We start from the raw sequence: 25,787 nt of genomic DNA on the forward strand, positions 1-25,787 counted from the left end.
GGGGGACACGGCAGCCGAGCAGCACGGCGTGCGGGGAGCAGCCACACGAGCCTGGGGCACAGCGTCCTGCAGGCACTGCAGGAGGAGGAGAAGAGCACGAAAACTGCTCTCAAGCGGTCGACGTTTTTTTTTTTTGAGGGGTGGGGTGGGGAAAGGCTCTCTCCAGTGGGCTCCCGACTGCGGGCGCTCCCCGGGCCGGGGCGGGGAAGGGGCCGGGAAGGGGCCGGGGCCGTGCCGGGGCCGCCCCGCCGCCCTGCGGCTTAAACCCCTCCTCCGGGCCGGTGCTCGGCGCTGCCGGCGGGACCATGTACGCCGGGAGGAAGAGGAAGAAGCCGGTGCCCAAGAGGTGGGGGCGCGGGGGGCCCGGGCAGGTGCCCCCGGAGGGGCTGGGGGCTGGGGAGGGGGCGTGAGGCTGCTCTGGGGTGAGCCCGTGGAAGATGGGGCCGGGGCCGGGGCTACTCTTTGTTTTAATTAGGGTTAATTGCGGCCAGTGCTTCGTAGGCTCCGGCGTGCTGGAAAAAAAAATATCAGGCAGCCCTGCGCTGCTGCGGGGAGCTTGAGGCGCTCCGCTGTCCCGAGGTGCGGGGTGGGTGTAAATCCAGCTCGCCAGCAGCCCCCTGCTCCTCCACGCCTGGTCAGTGGTGCAGCGTAACGCCCCCCGCGCCGTGCCTTGCTGGGGCTCCCGGCTTTGGGGTCCCCTGGGGTCCTGCAGCAGAGTCCTGCTGGCAGAAGCCAGGCAGGTGGAGAGGGAAGGGTGGCACTAGCGAGTTCCCCAGTCTCTTTGCTGGTTGCTCAGTGCTTTTTACTGATTTTAAAATAACCAATAAATTTGGAGACAATTTATCAGCTCGAGGAACCACGGCCGATGTTACTATCCCGCGGTACTTGCCAGGTTGCAAAAGTGCGAAGCTTCCTGCCGGGTTCCCTGTTCAAAGGGCAGGCAGGGAAAAAATACGCTGCGGCAGCGCTGCAGCCTTTGCCCCGCTCAGAGCCATATCGTGAGGCTGTGTCCCACGAACAGGACAGGTGCTCAGACCTCTTCAAAATGCCTTTTCTCGCTGTTTGAGCGGGCACTGGGCTGTGTCTCTGGGTGGCAGGGCTTGGTGTGCTGTGCTCAGGTCGCAGCGCTCCCCAGGATGCCCTGTGCCGTGCCTGGGGCTTTCTTCGCAGAGAGGAAGCGTGGGCAGAGCCAGTCTTAAGGGCAGGGAGTCTGAACAGGTTAGCAGGACGCAGGTACGCATCCAGACCAAGCTCTGCTGTTTCTGTGATCAGGGGAAGCATGGTTTCCTTCAGTGCTCACCTGTACTGGTTCTCTGGTGGCTAATAATGTGGTTGTGCTCATGTCCGTGCCTTTCCCTCACTAAGCGTGTGCTATGGGGCTGACAGTTTTCCTGCTGTCTTGCACGGAGCCCATGAGCTGCATGGCAGAGAGTGAACAAACCTGTCACCGAAGAGCACCCAGAAGCTGTTTCACTCTGGCACCCATAAGGACGGAGAGCTGCGCAGCCTCTGGTCCTGGGAGCTCCCTGGTGCAGCATGTGCCTGTGTAAGCAGGCTGCTGAAAGAGCAGCCCAGCAGCCCTGTAGCCTTCCTGCTATTCCCTCCAGTGCTTCGGTGCTGGCTGTGCCACTCCATGTGTCCCCGAGCACTGCCGGGCTGCCCAAGAGACCCCGCTATGCCTCTGCGTTTTGCCCTTTCCCATAAAGGCAGCACTTCTTGCCCATCTCCGTTTTCTTTCCCTTTCTGGCTGCTTGTGGGCTGTACGTGGATACTGAGTATGCAGAGCACTTTTCTTTAAAGAATATCTGAAGAAACTTGGAATTAATTCACTTCTGATTTTATTTTTTTCCTCCTCGACTCTCTCTGATAGAAAACAATATTATTTTTTCCTCCCTGATGAGTGACGGTGGTTTCAAAAGTGCTTGTTAAGCCAGTGGCTAATGGAGTACATAAAAGCACTAGTGCCAATGTGTTTTGCATGGCTTGTATGGACAAGTTTGGTGATGAGTTGCACCTAATCTGTCAGAGAAGCAGGGTATATCTCTCCTGATGCTTATCTCACAAAGCAGCATGATTGTGCTTTTCTGGAGAAATGCTGTAATTTTCTGTCCGTGCTTAGAAGAACCATCAGTAGCTCTCCACAATAAAATTTCAACAGGCACCTCGCTGTATTTCATTTAATGCTCATTTCCTCTCTTGTCACACATGTGAGCAGCCCTGCCAGATGGGATTTGAGAGCAGTATTAGAGGGGAGAGCTTAAATTGCTCCTAAATACTGGCAGATCCTGTTACCCAAAGCTGCTTTATGAAGCAAGGATGCCTGCGGAGAGAGTTTGTGGTTACACAAATTACATCAAAACAATATGGGTTGCATGTTAGGGGATGCAATTTAACCAAGCACAGGATAGGGTGAGGGTTCCCTGTGAAGTCTAAAGCGCTTTTCTTCAATCTAAAAAATTTAAATCAGCATTAAAAAGCAAAAGACACAAGGTGACACCCCAGACTCATTAGTCATCAACAAACCTCTTACTGTTGTGGCTGGGGCTTCAGCTGTAGTGTGTGCAATAAGTGCAGCTGGTGGAGATGGGTCTGCAAGCCAGCTTCTGACAGACGGGAGCTGTTCTTGCAGGCTCAGCATTGCTCCTAGATCCTAAGTTAGGCATCAGATGTTGTTTTAGGTGGAAAATGCCCATTTGAAAGGATCAGAAATTAGAAGATTGGAAGAAAACAAAAAAAAAATCTGCATTTTTTTTTTTTAAGAGCCTGTTTCCTAAGTGCTGTGCCCTAAGCTGCTCTGCGTAGGATCTCTTCATCCAAGTGCTGCCATTGATTTTCACGTGTGCTTTTCTTTGTGTCATCAGTTAAGGAGTAAAGCAGTGGATTCAGGCTCCAAGCACTTGCTCTGTTTTCTGAGTAAGGAAAAGAGGTCTGGTTGTGGAGCTTCCTTCTGTTTAAGATGATAAACGTGATTGTGGGAGCAGAACTTAGAGGAAACTAGCTGAAAAAAAAATGAAATAAAAATCTCTCTGGACCTTCCCACTTCCCATTCTTGCTCTTTGCTGATGTTAGTAATATCATTGCCAGTGCCTGGCCAAGGGATGATCAGTCCCTGGACAGGCAGGCAGCTGATGGGAAACCTCTGAGCTCCAGGCACCACTTGGTGTGGTGAGGATCCAGTGGGAGCACGTGGAGCGTGGCCGGGGAGGGGACCTCCTGTGTGGGATGGGCACAGAATGAGGAGGAAGAGGAGTGGGGCCAGGGGAGACAGAGCAGAGTGTGGGTGCAGGAGTCTAACTTAGACCTCTAGGAGATGCTCTGGTGGCTCAGAGGTCCCTGCCCTCAGTGTCCCTTTCCCTGCCTGGGCTCGGCGATGGGAGCAAGGCTGTAGTGCTCTGCTGAGCTGTCTCAGCCAGGCTGCATGATAAGGTTCCCAGCTGAGGCTCACTACAGCTGGAGGACATCTACTTGGGGCTGCACCAGGTGGCCGGCTGGGATGTCCCCATCTTCCCCAGCTGCTGCCTTGTGGGCTCCCTGGAAGTTACTTTTGCTGCCACAAGGCCTTACATAGTTCACCTAATGTTTTACTGTCGTGGCTGCAGTAACACCAACTATGGCCTTGGGGAGGGTCCGTCAGACAGGCTCAGTTAATTAAACTCCTGCTTTCCCTTTTCCAGCCCCAAACCACCACCTCCTGAGGGTGTGAAGTCCAACCCCTCCAAGCGGCACCGGGACCGGCTCAACCAGGAGCTGAACAAGCTGACCGGCCTGCTGCCCTTCCCCGAAGATGTGTGCACCAGGCTTGATAAACTCTCCATCCTCCGACTGGTGGTGGGGTACCTGAAGGTGAAGAGCTACTTGACAGGCGAGTATCTTGCATAGGTGTTGCGCGGGGTGAAAAAGCTCCTGGGCTCGGTCCCTGCTGCGCTTCTGTCATCCCATCCTGAAGTGGAGTTTGCTTTGTGGTAAAAGGTGATATCTCCTGAAGATAGGAGGATTGTTAGTCACTGTGTCAGATACTTGTATGCTAGTGCATCAGTGTTACATCTTTAGCTATGGTACTGGCAGGAAAACATCCTGGAAAACGGGAGGGAAGTGCCACATCTCCAGAAACGTGGAGGGGCTGGCAGTGGTTGCAGGGAGGTGCTATGGCCATGGTACACCTATTCCTCAGACCATCCTTTGCTGCCATGACATGGGTTTTGTTTCTCCTCTGGAAGGAATCCCCTTCACTTCTGTATGCTGCATATCCAGACCTAATCCTCTTCAGTCAGTTATAGGTCTCTGAAAAGAAACCTCCTTGGAAGGTGAGACCATATAGCTGGATCTTGGGCACCTCCTTCTCCAGGAAGGATGCGGAGGGTGAAAGGGGAGATCTGCATGAAAATAGCTTTCTAAAAATCCTTTAAACCACTGAGGTCTGTGGGCTGCTGCATCTCTCCTGAGCTGGCATGGGTAGAAGATGCCACGCAGGGCTGCTCTGTTTGTCACGCCAATGCCCTGTGGATGGCAGGTTAAGCAAAGCTGATCCTGAGGCACTTGTTCAGTTTGGCATCTCATTAGCACATTTCTCTCCCCTTTCTTCCTTGGGGTCTTGTGTATGTTGGTGGTTTGCTGTTGTTTGTCTCCCTGGCACAGCTGGGCTCAGCTGTGGTGGATCTGTTAGGTCTGTAATGAGCATTTCTCTCAGACTGAGCGTGATGCCTCATATCCAGAGACCCCAATCCAATTTTTGCTGGGTTAAGCTGATAGGCCTGGAAAGCCAATCTCCTCACAGCCTCACTAGATCCCTGCCTCCTGCTTGCAGGCTCCCCCAGCAGTGATTGCCCTCCAGATTTTCAGCAGCAGCTGATCTATCTGCAATAGCTACCACTGCTGAAAACTCCTGTGCTGGGGGCTCCCAGGTTTTTCTGCAGACCTTGGCTTTGCTCTGAGTTAACTCAGCCTTGGGCAGCAGGGCTCCCTTGTATGTGCTATGCATCAGCTGATGTGGTGCCGCCTTTACCAGCAAGAAAAATACCGAAAAGGGGAGATCTGCAGAGCTACCCTGGCTGCCCAGATCTGCTGGCCACCCTCTCACTGCAGTCATGGCACAGGGAAGTTTTGTGCCAACTGTGCTCATGCCATATGCTGCTGAGGATATGCCTGGGAGTTGTTGATGGCTCCTGAAGATGGAGCTCATCTGCTGGGATGTAGCTGTGGCATCGCTCAGGTAAGGACCAGAGCAGTTGCCCAGCTCCCTCCAGCTCCTCACTCCCACCCCCAGGTGATGGGACAGTCTTGAAGCATTGCAACGGTGCGGTGCCTCTGCAAAGGCAGGAGGGCTTTGGGACACTGGCAGACCGCACAGTGCAGCTGTGAGCATGCTGGGCCCTCGTCCTCAACCTGGCAGTGATAGCTGGTCTGCCCCAGGTGCTGGCCTGGCCTCTCGAGGTGCTGGCTGTTCCCTGAGCACCTCAGCACATCCTCCTGAGCGTTACTGACCAGTGCAGGCTTTGCTGGGGAGGCACCTTGCTGCACAGGGAGAGCGTGTTGCACAGGAGGGGTAATTGCTGTGTGTGTAGTATGAGATGTGTTCTGGATGCTGTTGGGCTCCTCAAAGGCCATGCTGGACTGAGAACAAGCCTTGCCAAACGTCTCTTCCTCTTGCCTGCTTTTTGCAGGACAAATCTGGGGAAGGGGATTCAATCTGTGCCCATCTGGGTGGGTAGGTCCTTGCTGACACGCGACCTAATGCTGTGACGGCAAGGCGTGATGGTTTTGGTAGGTCTGCGATGCTTCGGGTCCTTCTGTCCAAGATGGTGCTGGCACAATATTGCTTGGCTGACCTTCAAGGGGAGGCACCAGTCAGCCCTCCTTACTGGCGTGGCAGGGCCCTGTGGCTCCGGCACGCACGGGGTGATGCAGGCAGGAGGTGAGGCAGCTGTGCAGGCACTGCGCACCCGTGAGTCACCATCACCGCGTGCCCCTGCCTCTGGCAGGGCACGAACTGCAGGCTCTGGTGCAAGTAAAGCCTGAGAGGCTGCCAGGGATCGCTTTCATAACCTGGTTACAAAAGGAATTGCTCAAATGTCCTGCAGCTGGGGGAGGAATGACCCGCATTGCATGGCATGGAGCGGGGACAGGACATATGGGGCAGGGACAGGCACGTGTTTTGTCTCCAGAGCCTTCTGCTCCACAGGATGGGTGATGGACCCTGGTTGTGCTGCCTGTGGGGAGGTGAAGGCAAAGAGCATGGAGGGCAGAAAACCACCAGCATCGTGCTGCACTTAACAGCTCTTCTTGTGTCATCTTTCCTCCAGAATGAATAAGCCCAGCTCCCTTAGCTCTTGCCCCATGCCATGACCGTGACCTGTCCCTTGGGCCCCCCAGCTGGGGATGCCTGTCCCTGTGCGGGGACCTGCCCCAAGCACTGCTCCAGCTGGGGCTCTGCCCCCGAGCAGCAGCGGTTCCTGCTGGGTCCACATTCCCAGAGCGAGAGCTGCGCTGGAAAAGCCATCATTGTGTGGATTCACGTCCAGCTGGAGACTCGTCCTCGTCTTGGAGACCCCTTCTGCCAGGCCAATTACTCCCATTTGGTCACTCTGCCTTTGATTTCCTTTTCCCCCTGCCTTGCTTTGCCCATGTCTGCCTTGAAATTCATCTTGTTTGACTTCAGATCATTCCAACGATTCATCGAGGTCAACTTTTGTTCTGGTCCTGCCTGATGAAGCCATGTCACTGAGAGTCATGGCAGCATGAGAGTCATCACATCGGGCGTTTTTGGGGAAGACAGCAAGCCCCCTTTTGTTGTGCTCTGTGGTTCAGTTTGCGGCTGGATGCTTTCCTTCGTGCAGGCTCCCCCTTACAGCAGTGGCAGGGGAGCATGGTGTCACCTGGCGAGCACCCCTGTCACTTGCTGGCCCCTTTGCTTCAGCAGCCAGAGCCCCTCGCCTCATCTTCAGGCTTTAATTGGTGCCATGCTGATCGGGAGCTCCTCTTTTCAAGCGCTTCTAGTCCTGGCACTTGCCCTTTCTCCTAGGCAAAGGGTTAACGTAGTCTGTGCAGAGCCAAAGTACGGGGTTATTAACCAGTTCGGCAGGGAGGCGGATGCTGGCGGGTGACCCTGAACATATGTCCCCACGGGCTGTGTCACAGGTTAAAAGCAAAAACCCCAGGTACTGCTGGAGGTGGTTCTCACAAGGAATGTGATACCTGCCAGAAAATCTGTCTGGGCCTGAGCCCCCCGGCTTGGCTTCGTGTCTTTGGAGCAGACATTCAAAGCTCTGGGGGCAGGAGGCAGACCTGTTTGCGGGTGAATGCAGGTATGCAACAGGAATTTAGCTGATGCCCGTGTCTCTCTGCTGGAGTTCCCTCCTTGCTTTGTCAAATCTCAGGTGCGGCCTCCTCCTTTGTCTCCTCATTCATGACAGCAATAAGTGGGTGTCTGTGGAAAATGGGGTCCTGCACTGCCCGAGATCCCAGCCCTTGGGTACTTCAGAGCTTCTCAGTATGGCTTCTTGTTGCTGCTGGGGGCTTTCTTAATCCTTTTATTCTCAGCCCAAATGTTTGGGGGCAGACTGGTAAGGGACGAGAGATGGATGATGCTTCCTCTGAACAATCCTCTGGTCCTATCTGCATGTGTGCACCAGCTCTACTTCCCCCTGCTACCCTGATACAGCCTTTTCTGGTTTGGAAACTTTCTCAGGAAGACCCTGCAGAGGTGACAGGCCTTCGGCTGATTTCTTCTTGGTGGGGTGGAAGGATTCACGTACCTCTCAGACGGAGGGGCTAGGCTGTCCTGCAGAGCTTGCGACACCTGCTTGATTTACCAGGGAAGTTTTCCTGGAGTTTGTCCTCCGTGTGGAAGAAGTGACCACTTTCTGGTGATCCCACTGGTTGTATCTCAGACCAAGCACAGCTCTCACTTTGCGGGAACAAGCCCAGGTCCTGTTCTGCGTGTTGAACTTAGAGCTGGGTTTGCTGCACAGATTTGTGTACCTACTGTAAATGTTTACACTGTGACTTTTGTCAGGTTGCTTCATCTGGTGGACAAAGCAAAACAGATTTGTGATAGGTGCACGTTAAAAGCTCAGTGACCCGGAGGTGAGTACTGCTGCGTGCTAGAGCATGTCTAGACAGGGTGCTTAGCGTTGGCTGGGGTACCCCGTCCTGCTGGTGCTTGCCCTTTGCTATCAACAAACTCAAAGCAGAAAAGGAATCAATAGCAAAGCTCTCTGGGAAACTGTCTCCCAAAGCTCTGGCATCCCCATGGCTTTCTTGTTCTCACCTGGTGCCAAACTCGCATGTTCCTGCTCAGATGTCCCTGCATCGCTCCCATGTAACATCGCTTTTAGCTCATCAGCAGCTTCCTCGGGGCATGAGGAAGAGGAGGCTGCTGTACACAGTGAGGGGAGCAGCCAAGGTGAGCACGTCAGGGCAGTCCTGCCTGCTCACACCTGGGGAAGGGTGACTGCTGTTGTGGCTTCTGCCTGGGATCCCAGCTGATTAAAGCAGGCAGCAGGATTGCAGCTGGAAGCTCACAAGGATTTCATTTTTGAAAGTTGAAAGAGTTTTTTGTTTTGTTTTGTTTTTGTGATTTGATCTTGGTTCTGGATCATGGGGCTGTTTGGAAAACAGAAGAAGCTATTGCAGGATAATGACTCACTGGATTGTCTTTTAAATCTGCTCTGCTTTTAAGTTTTCTCCTTCTTCCATCTGTGCTTTAATGACAAACCAGAAAAAAATTGTAGCTTGCTGGAAATGACAAATTTCAGGCATCGAGAGGAAAGTTCTCAAAGCTCTGTGTGTCTGTAGGCTCATTTGGGGTGTGCACACATGTACTGTAACTTGTCTGTCCCTTAGTGCAAGCCTTTGAGAGCGGTTGGCTAGAATACCCTGGGCTTTCATCGAGCTCTTCTGTGATACAAAAGCCAGCAGGATCAGTCTCCCCACTCCGAGGAGAAGCGTCATGGCTGCACAAAACCAACCCTGGTGACGGCAGCACTGTCTCAGGCTTGGTGTATGGAAGATGTGTCCTGAGCCTTGGTGAGCACACAGGTTTGTTCTCAAGAAGTGTGGTGCCAACACTGCTCTGCAGCTGGGAGCTGCCCTCTGGAGCTGCGATGCCAGAGCAGACCTGCAGTCCAGTTTTTCTTTAATTTCTTCCTATAGTTGGCCCATTCTGGCTCCTTAGCAGCCTGTTAAACCATCAGAAGGGAAAGTCACTTAGAGGTCTTATCAATTCTGTAAAAGATAGATGAACGTCACTGCCAGACCTCGCACTTCTGCAAATTGCTGTTGGTGGACAGTGGTTGCCACTTGGACCTGTGTCTAACAGTCTCCTGGATAAATCTGGAGAGAGTTTGCTGATCCCCATCTTCTCGAGAGCGCCGGAGGAGAAAAGCTTGGCTCTGCCTCTGCAGTGCTGCTGGATGCTCTGGGCTCTTCCTGGTGTGACGAGAGCTCCACTTGCTGTGAACAGGGAGACCTTCTCAAAAGCTTGGATGGATTCGTTTAGTGCCAAGCGGCTTGGAAAACCTCCAGAGAGCTGGAGGTCTGTGCTGGGGTTCACTTCCTAGGGTTCATGTAACAAAAGAAGCAGATGCTGAGGGTTTCAGATCTTGGAGTGGCTGCCGATGTGGCAAAGAGCTGGCTCTGCCAAGAGGGGGAGCAGCAAGAAAATGGGGCTTGAAATGTTTCGTCGGGTGGAGAGGACATGCTCAGGGTGCGTGCTGCTCGCTGCCTGCTGTATATCTCCCCATATTAAGGTCATCCAGGTGGCAACGTCTGCAGCAGAGAACCAGTGGAAAACCCTCTCCAGGTATAAGACCACGCTCTGGAGCCTGACAAAGTTCAAGATGACAAATGGCAAATATTGGGGTACCTCCCCATAACCCTCTGGCCCGCACCCAGCCCGGTGTCAGCCTGGCGGGGGGAATGCTGCTTTCCACATGTTTCTGAGACCACGCGGCCCAAATGTGTGCTCTTCTTCTGTTCCATCTCCTGCCAGGCCTGCCCGCAGTCCGGGCTGCTGCCTGGGAGGGCAGGATCGTGTCCTGCAGGGGCTGTGACCCCAGTGCCACACGGTAAGTCTGTCCCCATAGCAGGCTTCATGCAACTTGTGAGCACAGCTGGAGCCCCAGAGGTGCGTGTGCAGAGCTCAAGGGGCTTCTCCGAGGTTGTTGGCTATCTTGGCTTGGTGGAGAGAAGCCTGCAGGTGGGAGCTGCCCCAGTGGGACCAGCTCCGGGGGCTGTTCCTCATGCTGGTGCACCAGTGGTGTCAGGTCATGGGCTGTGGGGAGCAGTCAGTGCTGCAGCTGGCGCTGACTGATATGTGTGCGTTTATTTTTACGCTGCGCCCACGTCGTGGTTGAAACATAATTAAGATGAACTTAGGGAAAGTCTTGAAGGATGCAGCCTTTCCCTTGGGCACCCAGGGCTCTCCAGGCAGCTGTGATGGGAACTTCTGCTTGGTCTGTGCTGAGCAAGAGTTCACCTCAGTGCCAGGTCCCTGTGGTCCCGTCATAGCCGTTCAGGTTGGAAAAGACCTCTAAGATGGTGCAGTTAGGAGAGTTAGATGCAAGATCCAGGTTTGTGCTGGGGACTGACCCTGCTGGAGCAGGGGCTTGGCCTAGGAGATCTCAGGAGGTCCCTTCCAACCTCTGCTGTCGTCTGGCTCCGTGACCGCCTGCTATGGGGCATCACCAGGTAGTCGCACTGCGGTCAGCATTAACTCAGCTTTTCTATTCACCTCCTTGTTGCTTGTTATTCCCGTAGCCCGGCACTGCAGGGGTCTGGACCTGAAATAACTGATGCAATAATAGAAGTCAAGTTTGTGGCTTAAATCCCTCCCTGGGCAAAATCCTACAGGATCGTGCAGGAGCATTTGCAGCAGCAGATTGGAGAGGCTGACGTGGGCTCTGGGGCTGCCAACGCTCCCCTGGGCATTTCTGTGCTCCCTGGAAGAACGCTGGGTGACTTCTTGCAATAGGTTTGTGATCTGCGGGTTTGGCGTTTGCCCGCGGAAGGCTGTTTTACTTGGATGGCGTGAGCCTGATCTGCTTGGCACTGTGCCTTTGTTAAACAGCCGAGGCAAAGGTCGGTGCTAATTTGATGGGGTTTGGGATCGGGTCCAAGAGGAACACAATTGCGCACGGCGTGGTGTTACTGGAAGAGCTGGGAGCTCCTGGTTTTATGGTGCCAAGCATCTCTGGAGTCTGTTCAAAGAGAAACATCTGCTACAGGTGAAGTCTGTCATCTCCCACTGGTGAAACTCAGCCCGTGAGAGCAGAACTGACCCCAGGATCTTTTGCTGATAACTTTTTCTTTTCCATTGATGAAACTATGCCAGAGGCAAGGGACGTGTTAGTTTCCATGGTTGCACTGCAGTGTTTGTTTTCACAAATGTGATGAGATAAAGGTGAAGGGATCAGATTGCTTCGCTCCTATTTCTTTTTCTCATGCTTGAGGTCTTCCTGCACACTGCAGGGCTTAGGAACCTCCTTTTGAAGGCAAGGCTCACCAACCCAGCAGGATGCCACTGGGGATGTACGCCTGGTTCTCAGGGACCAGGAGCTTCTTTCCCTGCTGTTCTTGCCGGATCCATTAATGCTGATTTATTTATTTATTTTACTGTTCAAAATGTTATTGATCCTGGCTGACATCTCAGCTGGTGTTTTGAATGAAAAGCTTCTGGTCTTTGGGGATCACATCGGCAGCAGGAAGCCTCCTCCAGCACGCTGTCTGGTTGGCATATGGGTTCAGGACAGAAGTGGGTTTCTTCCACTCTTCTTAGACAAGACACACCAGTAGCCTCTGTCCCAGAGCTTTGAAAACACGGATGATCAACAAATGGCTTCAGCAAGGATTTATTTATCCAGTAGCTGCAGATCAGTTGTGTGTCATGCTATTTTTTTTTATGTTGCATTAATTAGCAAAGATTTTCCTGGAGACCCTTACTATGAAATTCACAGGGCTGCTGGGATTTTCTGATTTTAGCCTTTAAAAACTTACCTTATGTTCAATTTTTGTCTTGGTGGGCATGCGGCAGGGCATGGGCTGACAGGAGACAAACTCCCTTCAGCTCTGGAAAAAGAGTTCCCAAGGAACTGTCTAACGAAGGAAAGGAGGAAAAGCACAAAAGGTGTCAGTGGTGGCTTCTGTGCTCCTGGCTGCAGGAGATACAGCCTTGGGAGGGTGTGCAAGGGAAAGAAGTACAGCAAAGAACTTAAAATGTTGTTTTAAATGGTTTTCAGGCAGACCTGGGGTTTGTTTTAACCCCCTTAACTGCTGGCTCTGCACAGCCTTATGGCGGGCTCTGCTCCAGCGGGGACAGTCTGTGTGTCACCTTCAGCCAGCAGGAGAGAGGGGGGCTCTGAGCCACCAGCACTCATCAGCGGCGTGCGGGGCCAGCAGCCAGCATGCTCGGGGGAAGGCTGCCTTTGTGGGGCCGTGATTCTGCAAGTTGTTTCTGGTGAGGGCAGATCGATGCGCTGGTGGAGTCCCCCAGAAGATAACGTGGCTCAAGCAGGCGTTTCGGGAGCACTCCCTCCCTCTCTTGGGGTTACTCATGTTGCAGATGGGCTGGTTTTGCTGCTCTTTGATTAAAAGGATTATTTTTTTCCATTCCAAGGCAAAAAGCAGCTGGGAATAGCCTCCACCCCCCCGGTTGGTATGTGGACCTGGAGTCCTCTATCTGGCTGCACTCAGGCGTCTCTTGGGACTGCTCTCAGCCCCCGTGGTTCTTGGCAATGGGGGCATGGATGAGTTCAGAAATTGGTTTGGAGAGGGGAGAGCCACAGGGATGCTTTGCTTCAGGTGCTAGGGGAAGACACCAGTCATGACATGGCTGAAGGTGGGTGGCTGCTTCCCATACAGAAGGTTTCCAGACGGCTGTGGTTTCTGAGAGCAGCCTCAGCCCTGCACGTCTGCTGGCTTTGTGCTCCACTGGCCATCCCCAGCGGGGCAGCAAAGTCTCCTGCGGCACCAAGACCTGACCACAGGTGTTAAAATGATGATGGAAATAAGGAGAGCCAATGCCACATGCTCCTGGATTGCTTTGGTGGCGGAGCCCCATGTGTTTTGCAGACTGGCCTCAGCATCTCTTTGGCTGTGGATGGTGAGGACTGGGCTGGGTGTGAACACCAGCTGCCCTACACCACTGATACATAGAAGCTCCACTCACAATCCGTGCCCTGCAGGTAGAGCCGTGTGACCCTGGTGCAGTGATGCTTGGTGGCGAGGCTGTTGGAAACGTCAGCTCTTTAGGTTTTCCCCCATCTCTTTGGGCTTCCCAGGCCTCCTCCCCAAGCCATGCCATCCTAACGTGAACTAATTTTGCTGGAAACAACAAAATGAACAAGCGGGTGTTGGAAGTTGCAAGCCCGCAGCTGTGCTGCTCTCCCTGCTGACACCGCTGGTGGATGTGGGGAGAAAGCTGGGGACCATGTGCATCTTCTCAAAGTGCTCACTGTCCTTTTGGAGCTTTGTTTTGGAAGAACTTGGTTTCTTTTTGAATTTCCCTGCCAGCCTTCCCCAGCTCAATGCTTCAGAGAGGAGTCGGCCCTTCAAAAGAGTTTTAAAAAAAGACTCGATGCTTCACTCTGAAACTATTCCGCTCCATCGTGTGCAAATTGGAGCCATACCCATAATACAGATGGGCTTTGGATATTTTTCCTTGTAGATCACTTGGCAGTCATGAGAGGAGGCTTTTTGCTTGGTTTGACTTTTTTTGTCCTGATTTGTAAGGGTGTTGATTTTTGAAAGCCTTTGCAAAATGGGGTTGTGGTCCCCCACAGTCTGGCTGGGGCTTCGGCTTCATCGCTGCCTTGCACTTGCCTCTCGAAGCTCCCGTGGACGTGCCTTTCTTTGGACAAGCGGAGCATCACCTGGCTTCAAACCTCGTCTTTCCTAACCCTTCCCAGAAGGCTCACGTCCCCTGGCCTGGCCGATCAACCTCTCGCTAATTTTGGAAGCGTCTGCACAGGACAGCTGCCCCTTGCGGAAACAAAAACGTGAGCACGGGGAAAGGCAAATCTGTGGCACGGGCTAAAGTGACCCACAGAGGAGCTGCCGGGGACAGGAAGGCACTTGCTGTGGGAGCAGCCACGAGCTGGGCTCCCCTCGGGACCGGTGGCTCAGGATGGGGACGGCAGAAGACATGGGAGCTGCCTGAGCACCTCCGAGCATCACCCCATGGACTGGCTGTGTCAGCAGTGGAGACCGAGGCTAACTCTGCTTCACGGCCTCACAGCATCCTCTCCCCTTTTTAATTAAGTCTGCGTGACTGCAACAGTCAGTGCGGCTCCTCTGCGTCACCTTGTGCAAGGCGTTGAGCTAATTATCTTTAACCTGGTTTCTGAGAGCCTGTGTGGGTGGCTTGTGGCTCTCACTCAGGCTCCGTATGTGCATAGGTCTGGGCAATGCTTTGACCTCAGACTTTTTTTTTTTGTACAGAAACGTCAGTCTGTCAGGGAAAACACTTGTGTGTTGATGGTTTGATAAAAAGCAAAATTTCTAAAACTGCAGTTAGCAGATTTTTTTTTTTTTTAGATCTGGATTGATTTGGGGTTTGAGCTTGATGCTACTGAAGGGGAGCAAACCTTTCAGTGTGAGGTGGAAGCTTGTGCCGTGGAGTGGACTCAAAGTGCGGTCAGACTCGGGATGGTTTAGGATTTTTCCTTGTTTCCTCCGATTTAGGAAGACCTTTTCCAGCCAAGGCTGTGTGGCACCGCAGGAACCCAGCGCTCGCACCGAGGGGCAGCGTGTGGGGTGGCTGTGCAGAGCCGTGTCCTGCAGACCTGGGGCAAGCCTTGGGTCCCCCTTTCACAGCTCTGCTCTGCTAAAACACCACGGTGCCCAGCTCACGGGGCACGCCGGTGCTGCTGACCCTGGGCTCTGCAGGAGCTCGTGGTGATGGGGAGACGAGGGAGAGGTTCCTACACAGGGCCTGCTCTGAGGTTTCCATGCATGCTTGTGTTTGAGTCGGCAAAATAAAAGCTGCATGTGGTTGGAAGCGGAGTTCAGGCTCGTGCTGCCAAGTGGTTTTTCAGGGATGACTCCCCAGCAGAGGAGGTGCTGTGCTGGGGCTGTCCCCAGGCCCCCGTGCTGTTCCTGGAACAACCAGTTTTCTGCCTGTCCCGCGGTACGTGAGGCCCTGTGAGCAGGGCAGGAGGTTTCACGTCGGCTGCACCCACGGGTGTTGCCTCGAAGGCACGGAGCGAGGAAGCGTGAGGCAGCACGTGAATCAGCCCGGGGAGGTCACGGCAGCGAGTCCCGGGGCTGCTCCGGTGCCGTGCTGGGAGAGCTGCGGCCGCTGATGCTCGGATCTCTGCTCCAGGGCAGAAGGAAACCTGGAAGGCTTCCCAGGGATGGGACTGAGCAGGGAAGAGGATATCCTAGAGGAAGCGTTGGGCGAGCGGGGATGGCTTTGTAAGGGGGCTCTGCTCCAGCCCGCCCAGTCTCATCTCCTCCCTCTGAGCTGGCTGCACGTGCACCAAGTAGCCTGGTGCAGCCGTGCATCAGCAGCACTGGGGAGGAGGAGGAGGAGGAGGGAGAAGCTCCAGATTTGCCCCTTCTGCACTGATTTCTTGCTGTCTTGCTTGCAGCCGCAGGTACGGGTGTTGGTGACTGCGTGCGGGATCAGCCCCGAGCCCCAGGAGGGAACAGATGGACACATCTGCAGGTCAACAGGGAGCTGTTTCCAGAGGGGGACCTGCTGCTCCAGGTATGGTGCCCTGGTTTGGCTCTTTGGGGGTTTTCTCTTGGCTCCTGCTATCTGCTAGGCACGACGGCTCATCCCTGCACACTGAACGGCACCGGCAGCTATGGGATGTGTGCTGCATCCACAAAGAGACGGGGCTCGGAGTTGTGTCCTTCTGGCAAAGGCACCGGGTGCTGCCTGCACCCCTGGCGTGCAGGTGTTAGTGGCCACTGAGCTCAAACCAGGCGTTTTTCCTTGGGGACCCCAGAGCTCATGGGCCCAACACGCACAGGCTCATCCCTCCTCACGGGGAGGGTGCAGGGGCATCGTGCAGCGGTGCAGGGGATGGTCCCAGTGAGTCTCCAAGGCGGTGCCTTCCCTGTGCTCTCATAAACGCCAGGAGGAGAGCGGTGATAGCTGTGTGGTGACACATCCACTAGGAATTGCTTGTCCTACCTGGAGCTCCCTGCCTTGAGCTTCCTAGCATGAGTTCTGGGATGGAAAAAGCCCAGGTTTGGTTTGGAAGCTGCGGGGGGGAAAGAAGGGAAGGTGGATCTATGAAACTATTGTGGACAAAATCAATGGGCAGTGCAAGCGTTGCTTTGTGAAAAGGCCAGGGTACGCCTACTGAAATAGCTCTCACTGTGCATCAGAGGACAAGGAGCTGATTCACCTGGTCAGAATGCTGCTAGCCTGGGCTGCAGTTTGTGCGTGTAAGCCAGAAGGAAGCGAGACAGAGAGGCTCCATGGAAAGGCTGGCGGCTGAATAAATATCTAGGCATTTCAGCTTAAAACGTTCTGCTCCTTGTGGATGCAGGGCAAGTCTTTGGGAGAGCTTTGATCTTTACATGGCTTTATTCCTGACATCATGTGTCTGCTTTTTGTGCCTTGAGTCCTCTTCTCTCTTCTTCCACCCCTCCAGAGGAAAGCAGCAGATACTTTGCTCTTCTTAAAGACCTGCCTTTGTCTTACGTGAACGCCCCCCATTACAGACAAACAGGCTGATGGGAGAGCTCCTGGGAGTGGAGCCCCCATGGGGTTTTTGGTGAGGTGGTGGCTCCTGGGAGCTCTGTGGGACTTTGACGAAACTTGGGCCACGTGAAGTCTCCCGGGTGGGCTCTGCTCCCAAGAACAGACTCAGCCGGCTGCAGGCGTGATAGTCACGTAGGGACTGGCGGAGTAACACAATAGCCAGAAGGGAGCCAGCGATTGCCCCAGTCCCACAATGGAGCCTCTCCCAAGTGCTCTCCAGGGGGCTGAGCCATGGCGTTGGCAGCTGTGGGTGTTTGAAGGCATCTGGAGAGCATTTGGGGTGTTAATGTGACTGAAATCCTACAGCTGAGCTGCCCAAATTTTTCCCCAAGAACATTTTAATCAGACACTGTACTTAGCAGAAAGCTCTGACTTGGGGCCCTCGGGGGGCTGCAGTGCACACAGGGAAGGGACCGGTCCCCCTGCAAGGTGCATGCGTACAGTGTCAAGCAATGTGTTCAAACCAATGGCATTTAAATTAATCCAAGTTACAAGGAAGCCTGTGAGCTGGTACAGTTGGGTTAGGGAGCTGGGTCAGAGGAGAAAATAAAACTGGTGCTGCTTGGAAGAAAGAAATGGAGTCCTGAGCTTTTAATCGTTCAACTGCTAAATGAAAGCAGACCCTTGGAAGTTATTTGGAGAGTGGAGGGTGAACCTGAGATGCTCCACTGCAAAGCCTCAGGAGGAGAGCTCACATCACTGATGTTCTGCCAGAAAGCTCAGGTGCACACCCGTTGTCTTGTAGCCTGGGTGAATAGACTGAATGAAAACTTAACCTCCTGAAATTTTCCCATGTGCCCTGCAGTGTTTTTTCAGAGCTCTGTGGGTGCTGCCATGCAGAGCACAGCTCACAGGGCAGGTGACGATGGTGGCTGAGCCACCTGGCTGGGCTGAGCACCCAGCAATGTGAGTTGCAGAACTGGAAGCCAACGCTAAATCCATTTGACCAAAGAGGATGGATTTATTTTTTTTTTCCTTGGGACCCTAGCAAAGTGTGAAGAGCTATGTGCTATACTAAAGGAGCTAAAAGCAAATTGTTTGTAGGAAGGCAACCGTGACTCAAAGCAGTGCTTTTTAACTTGTGAGCGTTTTTTTTTAATATCAGAAAAAAGCAAACAGTAATTTATCAAAATGTTTTCCAGTGATGCTTTTTCTTAGCATGGAGTCAGATCTTGTTCTTCCCCCTCTCTTCCTGGACAAGGAAGGAAATTATTTTATTTAAATTGAATAGGAGCTCTAAAATCCCTCCTGGAACAGAGGGTGTACTGCTCTTTGCCATCACTTGCAGAGAAAGAATAACCAAATCTCACAAGGCAGTTATACTGTTAGATATATATATTTTGTCCAGACTGTACTTTCATTTTGCTAAATACATTGCAAATGGGAGCACAGGGAGTTGCCCAGGCGCACAGGGAGCCTGCCAACTTACTGAAGATTGTGCCCATGTCAGAATTGCAAGGTTGGGGGAAAGCATTTTTGAGCCTCTGCGTTCTCCTACAGATGTTTACAAAGTGTACATGGTTCTGTGATTTGTTCTGCTGCTGTCCAAGGATGCAATACGAATGGTCAAAAAGGCACGTTCACTGCTTCTTTCTGACTTGATGCCTTGGTAGAGGAAGCCTGGCCGTATTGGGGAACGAATACGTAATTGTGTGGCTGCTCCAGGCCCCATGATTACCAGACCTGCTGAGTCTTCTGCCCACATCTTGATTAAACCCAGATTTCCACTTAAGGCTTTCTTTCCCTAGTTTCTCTCTTCTTCACTAATAGATTTAATAACATTTATTCTAGACAAGAGCAGAGGGCAAGAATTATTGTCTAGTGCAGTACTTTCCTTTCGGAGAAAACCAGCTGAAATGGTTACCAGATATCTGGATCTTAACTTTCTTAATGGGTATGCACTTGATCCATGAGCTCCCTAGCCACAATCTCTAGTTTTGGAACAGTTTCCTTAGTTTGGCATGGGTTTGGCCTTCTCCAAGCAAAGAGCTACCAGTTGGATATGTATTTAACTGCCAGCCATGTGTATGGAATTGTAGAGTAAAAGATGAAGTCGGCAGATGGTACGAACACAAAGATGTTTTTGTAGATGTTGGATTTTTTGTTTGTTTCTTTCTTTTTTTGGGGGGTGTTGTGGGTGTTTTTTGTGTTGTTTTTTTTGTTTTTTTTTGGGGGGGGGGGCAGGGGTCATGTAGAGGGGACTTCTGCCATCTACAACATAGGCAAGAGCAGAGAACTTCCTCAGCGTGGTGTCCTGTAGTAGAAATTCAATACCAAGACAGGTTTGGGGGCCTTTTAAAAGTATGGATCTTCTTGAGACGTTTGTGAGGAACAAGATTAAAATCAGATGGGAAGGGCTTGTGGTCCCATATAATCAGAGACAGATGAGAACGGGATGCCATTGTCTCCTTGAAGACATGTCAAACAGTCTGCGCGCTTAGGATAAAGGGTATACCACTTCAGGCATCGCAAATACAATGCCAGGGCCTCAGAAATGTGGGACGTGAGTCTCCAGAGTTAGCCACCTCTTTACTTTCATGGTGGGTGCTGTTTTTAGATGCTTTCCCATCTCTGAAGGCTTCTCAGTGCTTGAGCTGCTGATGGGCTCCTCCTGGAGTCACCAGGCTCTTGCGTGGCTCAGGGCTCTCTGTGTGCAGTCCTTCCCTGCCTGTATGTCAACACGAATGATGGCTCTACAGAAATGGCCAGGCTGCCTTCGATCACTGCTTATGCTAATAGTGAGAACCCCGTGCCAAAAACTGAGGTTAAAAGCCTCGCATGGTCACGAGGTGCTTTCCTTTTATTGGGTTCCCTACAGGAGAAGGAGGTGTCTTCCCATCTCTGGATGCTTCAGAAGCACCTGAAGGTGGTCCGTACATCCAGCAGCTGGACTGAAGCTAGGGAGAATAACTCCAGGCTCGATTTATGCTTTCAGGCACTCAATGGATTTGTCATCACTGTGACCGGAGATGGCTACATCTTCTACGTCTCCCCTACCGTGCAGAACTACCTGGGCTTCCACCAGGTGGGTGCCGTTTGTTCCTGGGTGCTGCGGAGGCCTGGGGAGGAGGTGCTGACAGCCAGTACCCAGGCTTCCCTCTCCCAGCGCGCCCTGGTCACTTTTGATGTATGTTTTCAAGTGAGTCATGTTCTTCTGGGGGCTGTGAAAGCCAACAAATGTACTTGTGACTTTAGTGGTAACAGATGCAAGCTGAGCAATAGCAGGCTTTTTGTCCCTTCCTCTTTGTGAGCGGGGTGTGAGCTTTTCCCCCTGTGGTTTAAATCAATAAATCAAGATGCTGGGCACGTCTGCCTTCAGTGGAATCATGGTGCTGAGCGGTGTCAGCGCCCTGAAGTACTGTGGGTTACGTGGGATGCCAAGGGAAAGCAGGGCACTACCCACATCCACCCCATTACCTCCAATTCCCCTGAAGTTTAAAGGACCAAGTAAACGGGCGCGTGGCAAGGCTGCCAAACCCGCTCTCTGCTACCTCTTCGTCCTTCCCAAGCTACCCTCCCAAAAGCAGCCAGCCTCTGCCCTTGCTCTCCATACCACATTCAAAACCCTTTTTTTTCCTTCCTGTTTCTTTATTCTCAATCACCGTACTTTTACTACCCACAAAGGAAAGCCTCTGCTGTGTCCTCCAGATATCCCTGCTAGACAGGGCAGGGGTTGGTCCCTGCTAGGTGCCCCAAGCTCTCCTCCCTGTTATGTCGTTCCAGTCGGATCTCATCTACCAGAGCATCTTCGAGCTGATCCACACGGACGACAGAGCCGCCTTCCGCTGCCAGCTGCACCAGGGTGAGTGCCGGGCTGGGAAGCAGGGTCCCAGCCCTGCCTGCCTCAGGGAGCCCGCAGAGGCTGCCCCCAGCCACAAACCCCACATCAGGCCACCGGTGACCATCAGGCACGTGGCTTCCTCCAGCTCCGCAGCATCCCTGCAGGCCTGTAAGGCGTGCAGCTTCGTTTTCCCTGTGTTTTCTCAGCCGTTCCCGATGAATGCAGCACCGTGGGCAGCCCCCAGCACTGCCGCCCTGAGCGCCTCTGCTTTATGGAGAGGAGCTTCACCTGCCGCCTCCGCTGCCTGCTGGACAACTCCTCGGGGTTTCTGGTAATGCCAGGACTTCCCCAAACGGCCCTGGTGTCACCTACAGGGAAAGTGGCTCTGAGCCTGGCCTCCTGGGGAGGGATGGGATGGGAGGGGATGGAGTCTGTCTGGTGCACTGCTCCACCACTCACACCGTTACGGTGGGACCCAGCAGGGGTCAGGATGTTCAGCCTGGAGATATCTCCTGTTATGTGGGTTATCAGATATCCCTGATAACTGATGTCACACCTGCAACAGCAGTTGGTAGCGTGCTCCGTGTGCTGCAGCACGGGGACAGGTCCCATGCCCAGCGAATGCGTTTGGTGCACGCAGGTGGCCACGCACCCCGTGCGGGTGTGAGCTGGGGCAGCCTGGCACAGCCGGTTCCCATTTCCTCACCGTTTGCCCTGTTTTCTAATCCCCTGCAAGGCCTTGAATTTCCATGGACGCTTAAAACTCCTTCTGGGGCAGCAGAAGAGGGCATCCGTAGTGCCTCCCCCGCTCGCCCTCTTTGCCATCGCGACTCCCCTCCAGCCGCTCTCCATCCTGGAGCTTCGGACCAAGACGCTGATGTTCCAGACGAAGCACAAGCTGGACTTCACTCCCATGGCCTGCGATTCCCGGTATGGCATCTCCCACCTTTGCCATGGCAAAACCTGGCCTCCATCCAACCCTGGTGCCACGGGGTGCCTGTGCCGTGTGCTCTGCCTGCAGGGGGAAGGTCATCCTGGGGTACACGGAGACGGAGCTGTGTAGGAGGGGGTCCGGGTACCAGTTTGTGCACGCAGCTGACATGATGTACTGCGCAGAGAACCATGTGAAAAGTGAGTGCCAAGGGGAGCAGCCTGGGGGAGGCCATCGGGGCTGTGGCGTGTCCACGGGGGTGATGCTGGTGCAGCCCTTGCCGAGCTGCTACTGTCGGGACATTTGTCCGGGGTCTGGAGTGGCTGTGGTGAAGGTTTTCTGGGTGAAATCTGCACAGGCAGCTGGTCCCCCTGTACAGGGACACCTCGCAGCCACACAGCATCGCGTGCTGGCTGTGTCCTGTGCCTTCTGCCTCCACAGCATGGGTGCAAGGGGATGCTCTGCGTGGTGCCGCACGTGTGACATACCTGCACCCCAGAGCGACCAGCTGACCGCCTCCGTGCCGCCTCTGTTTTCTCCCTGCCCCAGTGATGAAGACAGGGGAGAGCGGGCTGACGGTCTTCAGGCTGCTGACCAAGAAGGGTGTCTGGGTGTGGGTCCAGGCCAATGCCCGGCTGGTGTACAAAGGGGGTCAGCCCGACTTCATCATCGCCCGGCAGCGAGCCCTCTCGTGAGTATGGCTGGGTTCCCAGCCGCCTTCGCCTGCCCTTGGCACAGGAGGTGGTGGGGCTGCAGCAGGGGGCAGGAGTCAAACGGCTCCAGGGAGGCTGTCACAGCCTCGTGTCTGCCCGGGGTGAGCTGTGGGCACGCAGCCCTTCCCTGAGCTGTGCCAAAGCTGCCTCTGGGCTCTCTGGAGCCCCAGTGCTCTGCCAGCAGCAATGTAGCCAGCCCAGGGCAGGTCTGTGAGCTCACGTCTTGCTGTTCGGATGCTGGCCTGGAGAAGGTACTCATGCTGTTTCTGTCTCTCTTTGCTCCACCCTGAAGAAATGAAGAAGGGGAGGAACATCTGCGGAAGCGGAACCTGCAGCTGCCTTTCAGCTTTGCCACGGGGGAAGCAGTCTTATACGGGAACGACCTTCCTGATTTCCTGGACTCCCTCCAGGCTGAGGAGGAGTTTCAGACAAAGACAGACTCCCAGGTGGAGCAGCACGCGGTAGATCCCAACTCTATTCTCGGGGCCATGATGAAGCAGGATGCATCCATATACATCTCCCACACCGATGATGTGCCTCAGTTCTCCCTGCCAGATCTCGACGCTGAGCCTGGTGGACCAAGTCGGGATGAGAAAGCCAGCGATGCCAAGGAGGACAGCAACTCCCTCCTGGTTGTTATTGAAACCCTCTTTGAGAAGAGCAAGGTGGATGGAAACATCTGCCAGACCCTCCAGAGCATCAGCATGGACAACGTGGAGCTGCAGCAGTGGGAGGACACTCTGCTAAGCCTGGGTGCAGAGGATTCACCGTCCCAGGACGTCGGTGAGAGCGTGGGCAACGAGGTGGGCTCCTACGTGGAGCAGATGCTCTCTAGGGAGGGTGCTGGGAGGAGCACGGACCTCCCGTGCTGCAGTGCATCATCCTGCAGCGAGCAAGGCAGTTCTGCGGCTCGCTTCCAGCACCACTGGGCAACGAACTTGGCAGCTCCCCTGGCATTTCAAGACCTTCCGCAGCCCCAGGCAGCCGGTGCTCAGGGCCAAGGTGCTGCAGTCTCTCTGGCCTCTGTTATGCCAGAGGGCAGCTCCGCTCGACCGGGAGAGCCCATCCTGTTCCACCCGGCCAGCCTTGGGGGCAGGACTGTTCTGGATGCCTTGGGCTCCAGCAGCGAGCCCCCTGCATCACTTCAGCTGGCAAACCCAGGAAAAGTGTTTCAGGCAGGACTTAGTACCTCTGTTCCCACAGACAGCGTTCCTCCTAAAGGTCAGAGCCAGTCCAGGTGTGCGCTGATGGCCTCGAGCTGCCCACCTCCCTTGGACTCAAGTGCATTGGTGACTCGGTGGCACGACATCCCAGTCTGGGCAAACCCGGCCCTTGCTTTGGGTCAGAGCATGTCCCCAGGAGGCTGCCCCTCGGATGCTTGGGTGGCTGCAGCTCCGAAACAGCTGGAAATGGCTGGAGCGCCCCTGGAATCACAAGCTGCAATGGCGAGTAGCACCCAGAGCCCCCCAGGGGCTGGGTTGTGGTTGCTGCCCCCCTGGCCCTGCTCCTTGCCCCGCACAGGGTGTGTGTGAGCACCTCCAGGATCAGGACACCGCCTTCCCAGCACCGCCAGGAGCCAGCCAGCTGCCGGCGGGTGGCGGCTTCCCCGAACAGCCCCCGGTGATGCCGCCCGCACAGCTCGGTGCTCGCTGGGGCGGGGAGCAGGCAGTGCTCGGCGAGGACGCGTGGTCCCAGCACCAGAGACTTGTGCTGGGGACCAGCCCGGGTCCTGGTACCCATCAGATGGACCACGCCGTGCCGCATCACTGTGGGTACGGAAACAGCGAAGGGGTCTTCAGACACGAGGGTGTTTTTCTCAAGGATGCCACTGAAACATCAGCGTCCCAGCCTGTGCCTTGTCACCCTGGGGCACCAGCAGGATTGGGTTTGAGGTGCTCAGCATCTCTTCCCAGGGAGCTGGGTGCGACAGCAGCCTCCTGCGAGCCGCGCACCAGCTTCCCCCCAGCCTCCTCGGTGGGCAGGCGGCTGCCCTGTGCGTGCCACGTCCAGCTGAAGGTGCGGTGCGAGGGCTGCGGGACCTGAAGGGCACCGTGTGGCACGTCTCGGTGGCCATGGGGTGAGGCCCAGCCTTGTTTGGGGGCGGCTGTAGCTGTCTGCCCGCCCGGCAGCACGCACAGCGACTGAGCCCCCTGGCTTCCAGGCTCCTGCGTGCGCAAAGGACCCAGAAACGCTTCAAACCACAGGGGTGGCTCCAAGCAGCAGACGTTTCTTCTGGTTATAACATTTTCCTGGCCCCACCCCCAGCCAGCTCTGTAAAACAGGATTGGAAAAGCCCATTTTGAAGCCTCACGGTGAGCTAGGAGCCACAGTTGGGAACGTTGTTCTGAGCAGCCACCAGCAGCCAGGCACATCCACGAGCGATGCTCCGTGCCTCCTGACCGCCCAGCGCTCTGACCTCCCGTGCCTGAAATGAGGTGCCCTCGCAGAGCTCTCAGGCAGGCACAGAGGAAGGGTTTGGTGGCTTTTCCATCAGCAGTCTTTCAGGAAAATGCAGTCCTGTCACAGCAGAGAGATTTGTCAGGCTCTTGGGGTCCAAAGAAAGACCTCTTCATCACTGGGGCAGGGTTCTGGGAGGTGGATTTGGCCTCTAGCAGAGGCTGCGACCTTCCCCGGGAAGTAGCTCCTGTTGCTGACCGTGGGTTTGTCACCGCCCTGCAGTGCCATCAGATGGAGGGACAGTGGAGCACTGCTGGGGCTGGTAAGGATGGTGTGGCTTTGCCAGAGCAGTGAGGAGAAGGCAGCAAGGAGGGGAGCAACTGCCCTCTCTCCCATGTGGACCAACTTTGTGGCCTTAACTATTCTGGAGACTGGCACAACCACTGTTAAATTCCCTTTTTTCTGTGTGTGTTTTGTTTGTTTGTTTTAAGCCAAAGGCATGAATCTTTTCCCCCTGCCTGCCACGGGGAAAATTCTCCCGGGCTTTGTCAGGCAAAGCCCCCAGAAGACCAGGCTCAACCAGAGCACTGAGTTTGAGACCAGGCAGGGCCAGCTGGGCTGCTTGTAGAGGTCGGCATGGTTGGTGGACCTCCAGATCCTGCCCTTGCACCCGTCACCCTGAGCTGCATGCCTGTCCCTCAGCCTCTTAGACCGGTACTCAGCACGTGCTGCACCCATCCGCAGCAGCCTGGAGGAGCACCCAGGGGTGGGCAAGGAGCTGGGGTGCTGTGATACACAGCCTTACGCATCAACTGGCCCCAAAACCTTGCTGCTGGGGGCTGACACAGACCCCCTGCTGCTCTGTTACTTGTGTCTTAATTCTTTACGAGTTATATGTGTGCATCTACAGTCTGTTTTCGTGGCGGTGTCTCATTTTCCACTCTGTGATCTCTTTGTATGCCATTTGCCGACGGATGATGTCGGGGGGAGGGCGAAGAAAAGATGTACTGAAACTCACCCGCTGCATTTTGTTGTGTATTAAAAGTCAATTTGCTTTGTATCAGCGTGATGGTTTGTTTGACCTAGAACAGTGTCTCTCCATTTCCCTCTTGACTGAGCAAGCATTTGAAAAAGCCTGCAGCTGGCTTGGCCGCAAGTCGCCTTTCTCTGGGCTCTGGCTGAAGGAGGGGACGGTCCCCACTCGCCCCCTCCCCTGTATATGCTCCGGCGTAGACGCACGGCCGTACCCTCGCA

At 54.4% G+C, this 25,787-nt stretch overlaps 1 protein-coding gene across 1 annotated transcript; it reads left to right on the forward strand.

Annotated features, from left to right (window-relative positions):
* The first annotated feature begins 189 nt into the window (after nucleotides 1-189).
* On the forward strand, nucleotides 190-25,593 carry LOC106034444 (aryl hydrocarbon receptor). The gene is given in 11 exon segments (XM_048050940.2): nucleotides 190-346; nucleotides 3,675-3,862; nucleotides 15,585-15,703; nucleotides 19,647-19,736; nucleotides 20,435-20,513; nucleotides 20,699-20,823; nucleotides 21,229-21,422; nucleotides 21,514-21,623; nucleotides 21,973-22,114; nucleotides 22,429-23,626; nucleotides 23,628-25,593. Coding segments are annotated over 11 exon segments (2,838 nt in total). The 5' UTR covers nucleotides 190-305; the 3' UTR covers nucleotides 24,180-25,593.
* The last annotated feature ends 194 nt before the right edge of the window (nucleotides 25,594-25,787 follow it).

This window comes from Anser cygnoides, chromosome 6 (assembly GCF_040182565.1).
Source record: "Anser cygnoides isolate HZ-2024a breed goose chromosome 6, Taihu_goose_T2T_genome, whole genome shotgun sequence".
Classification (NCBI taxonomy): Eukaryota; Metazoa; Chordata; class Aves; order Anseriformes; family Anatidae; genus Anser; species Anser cygnoides.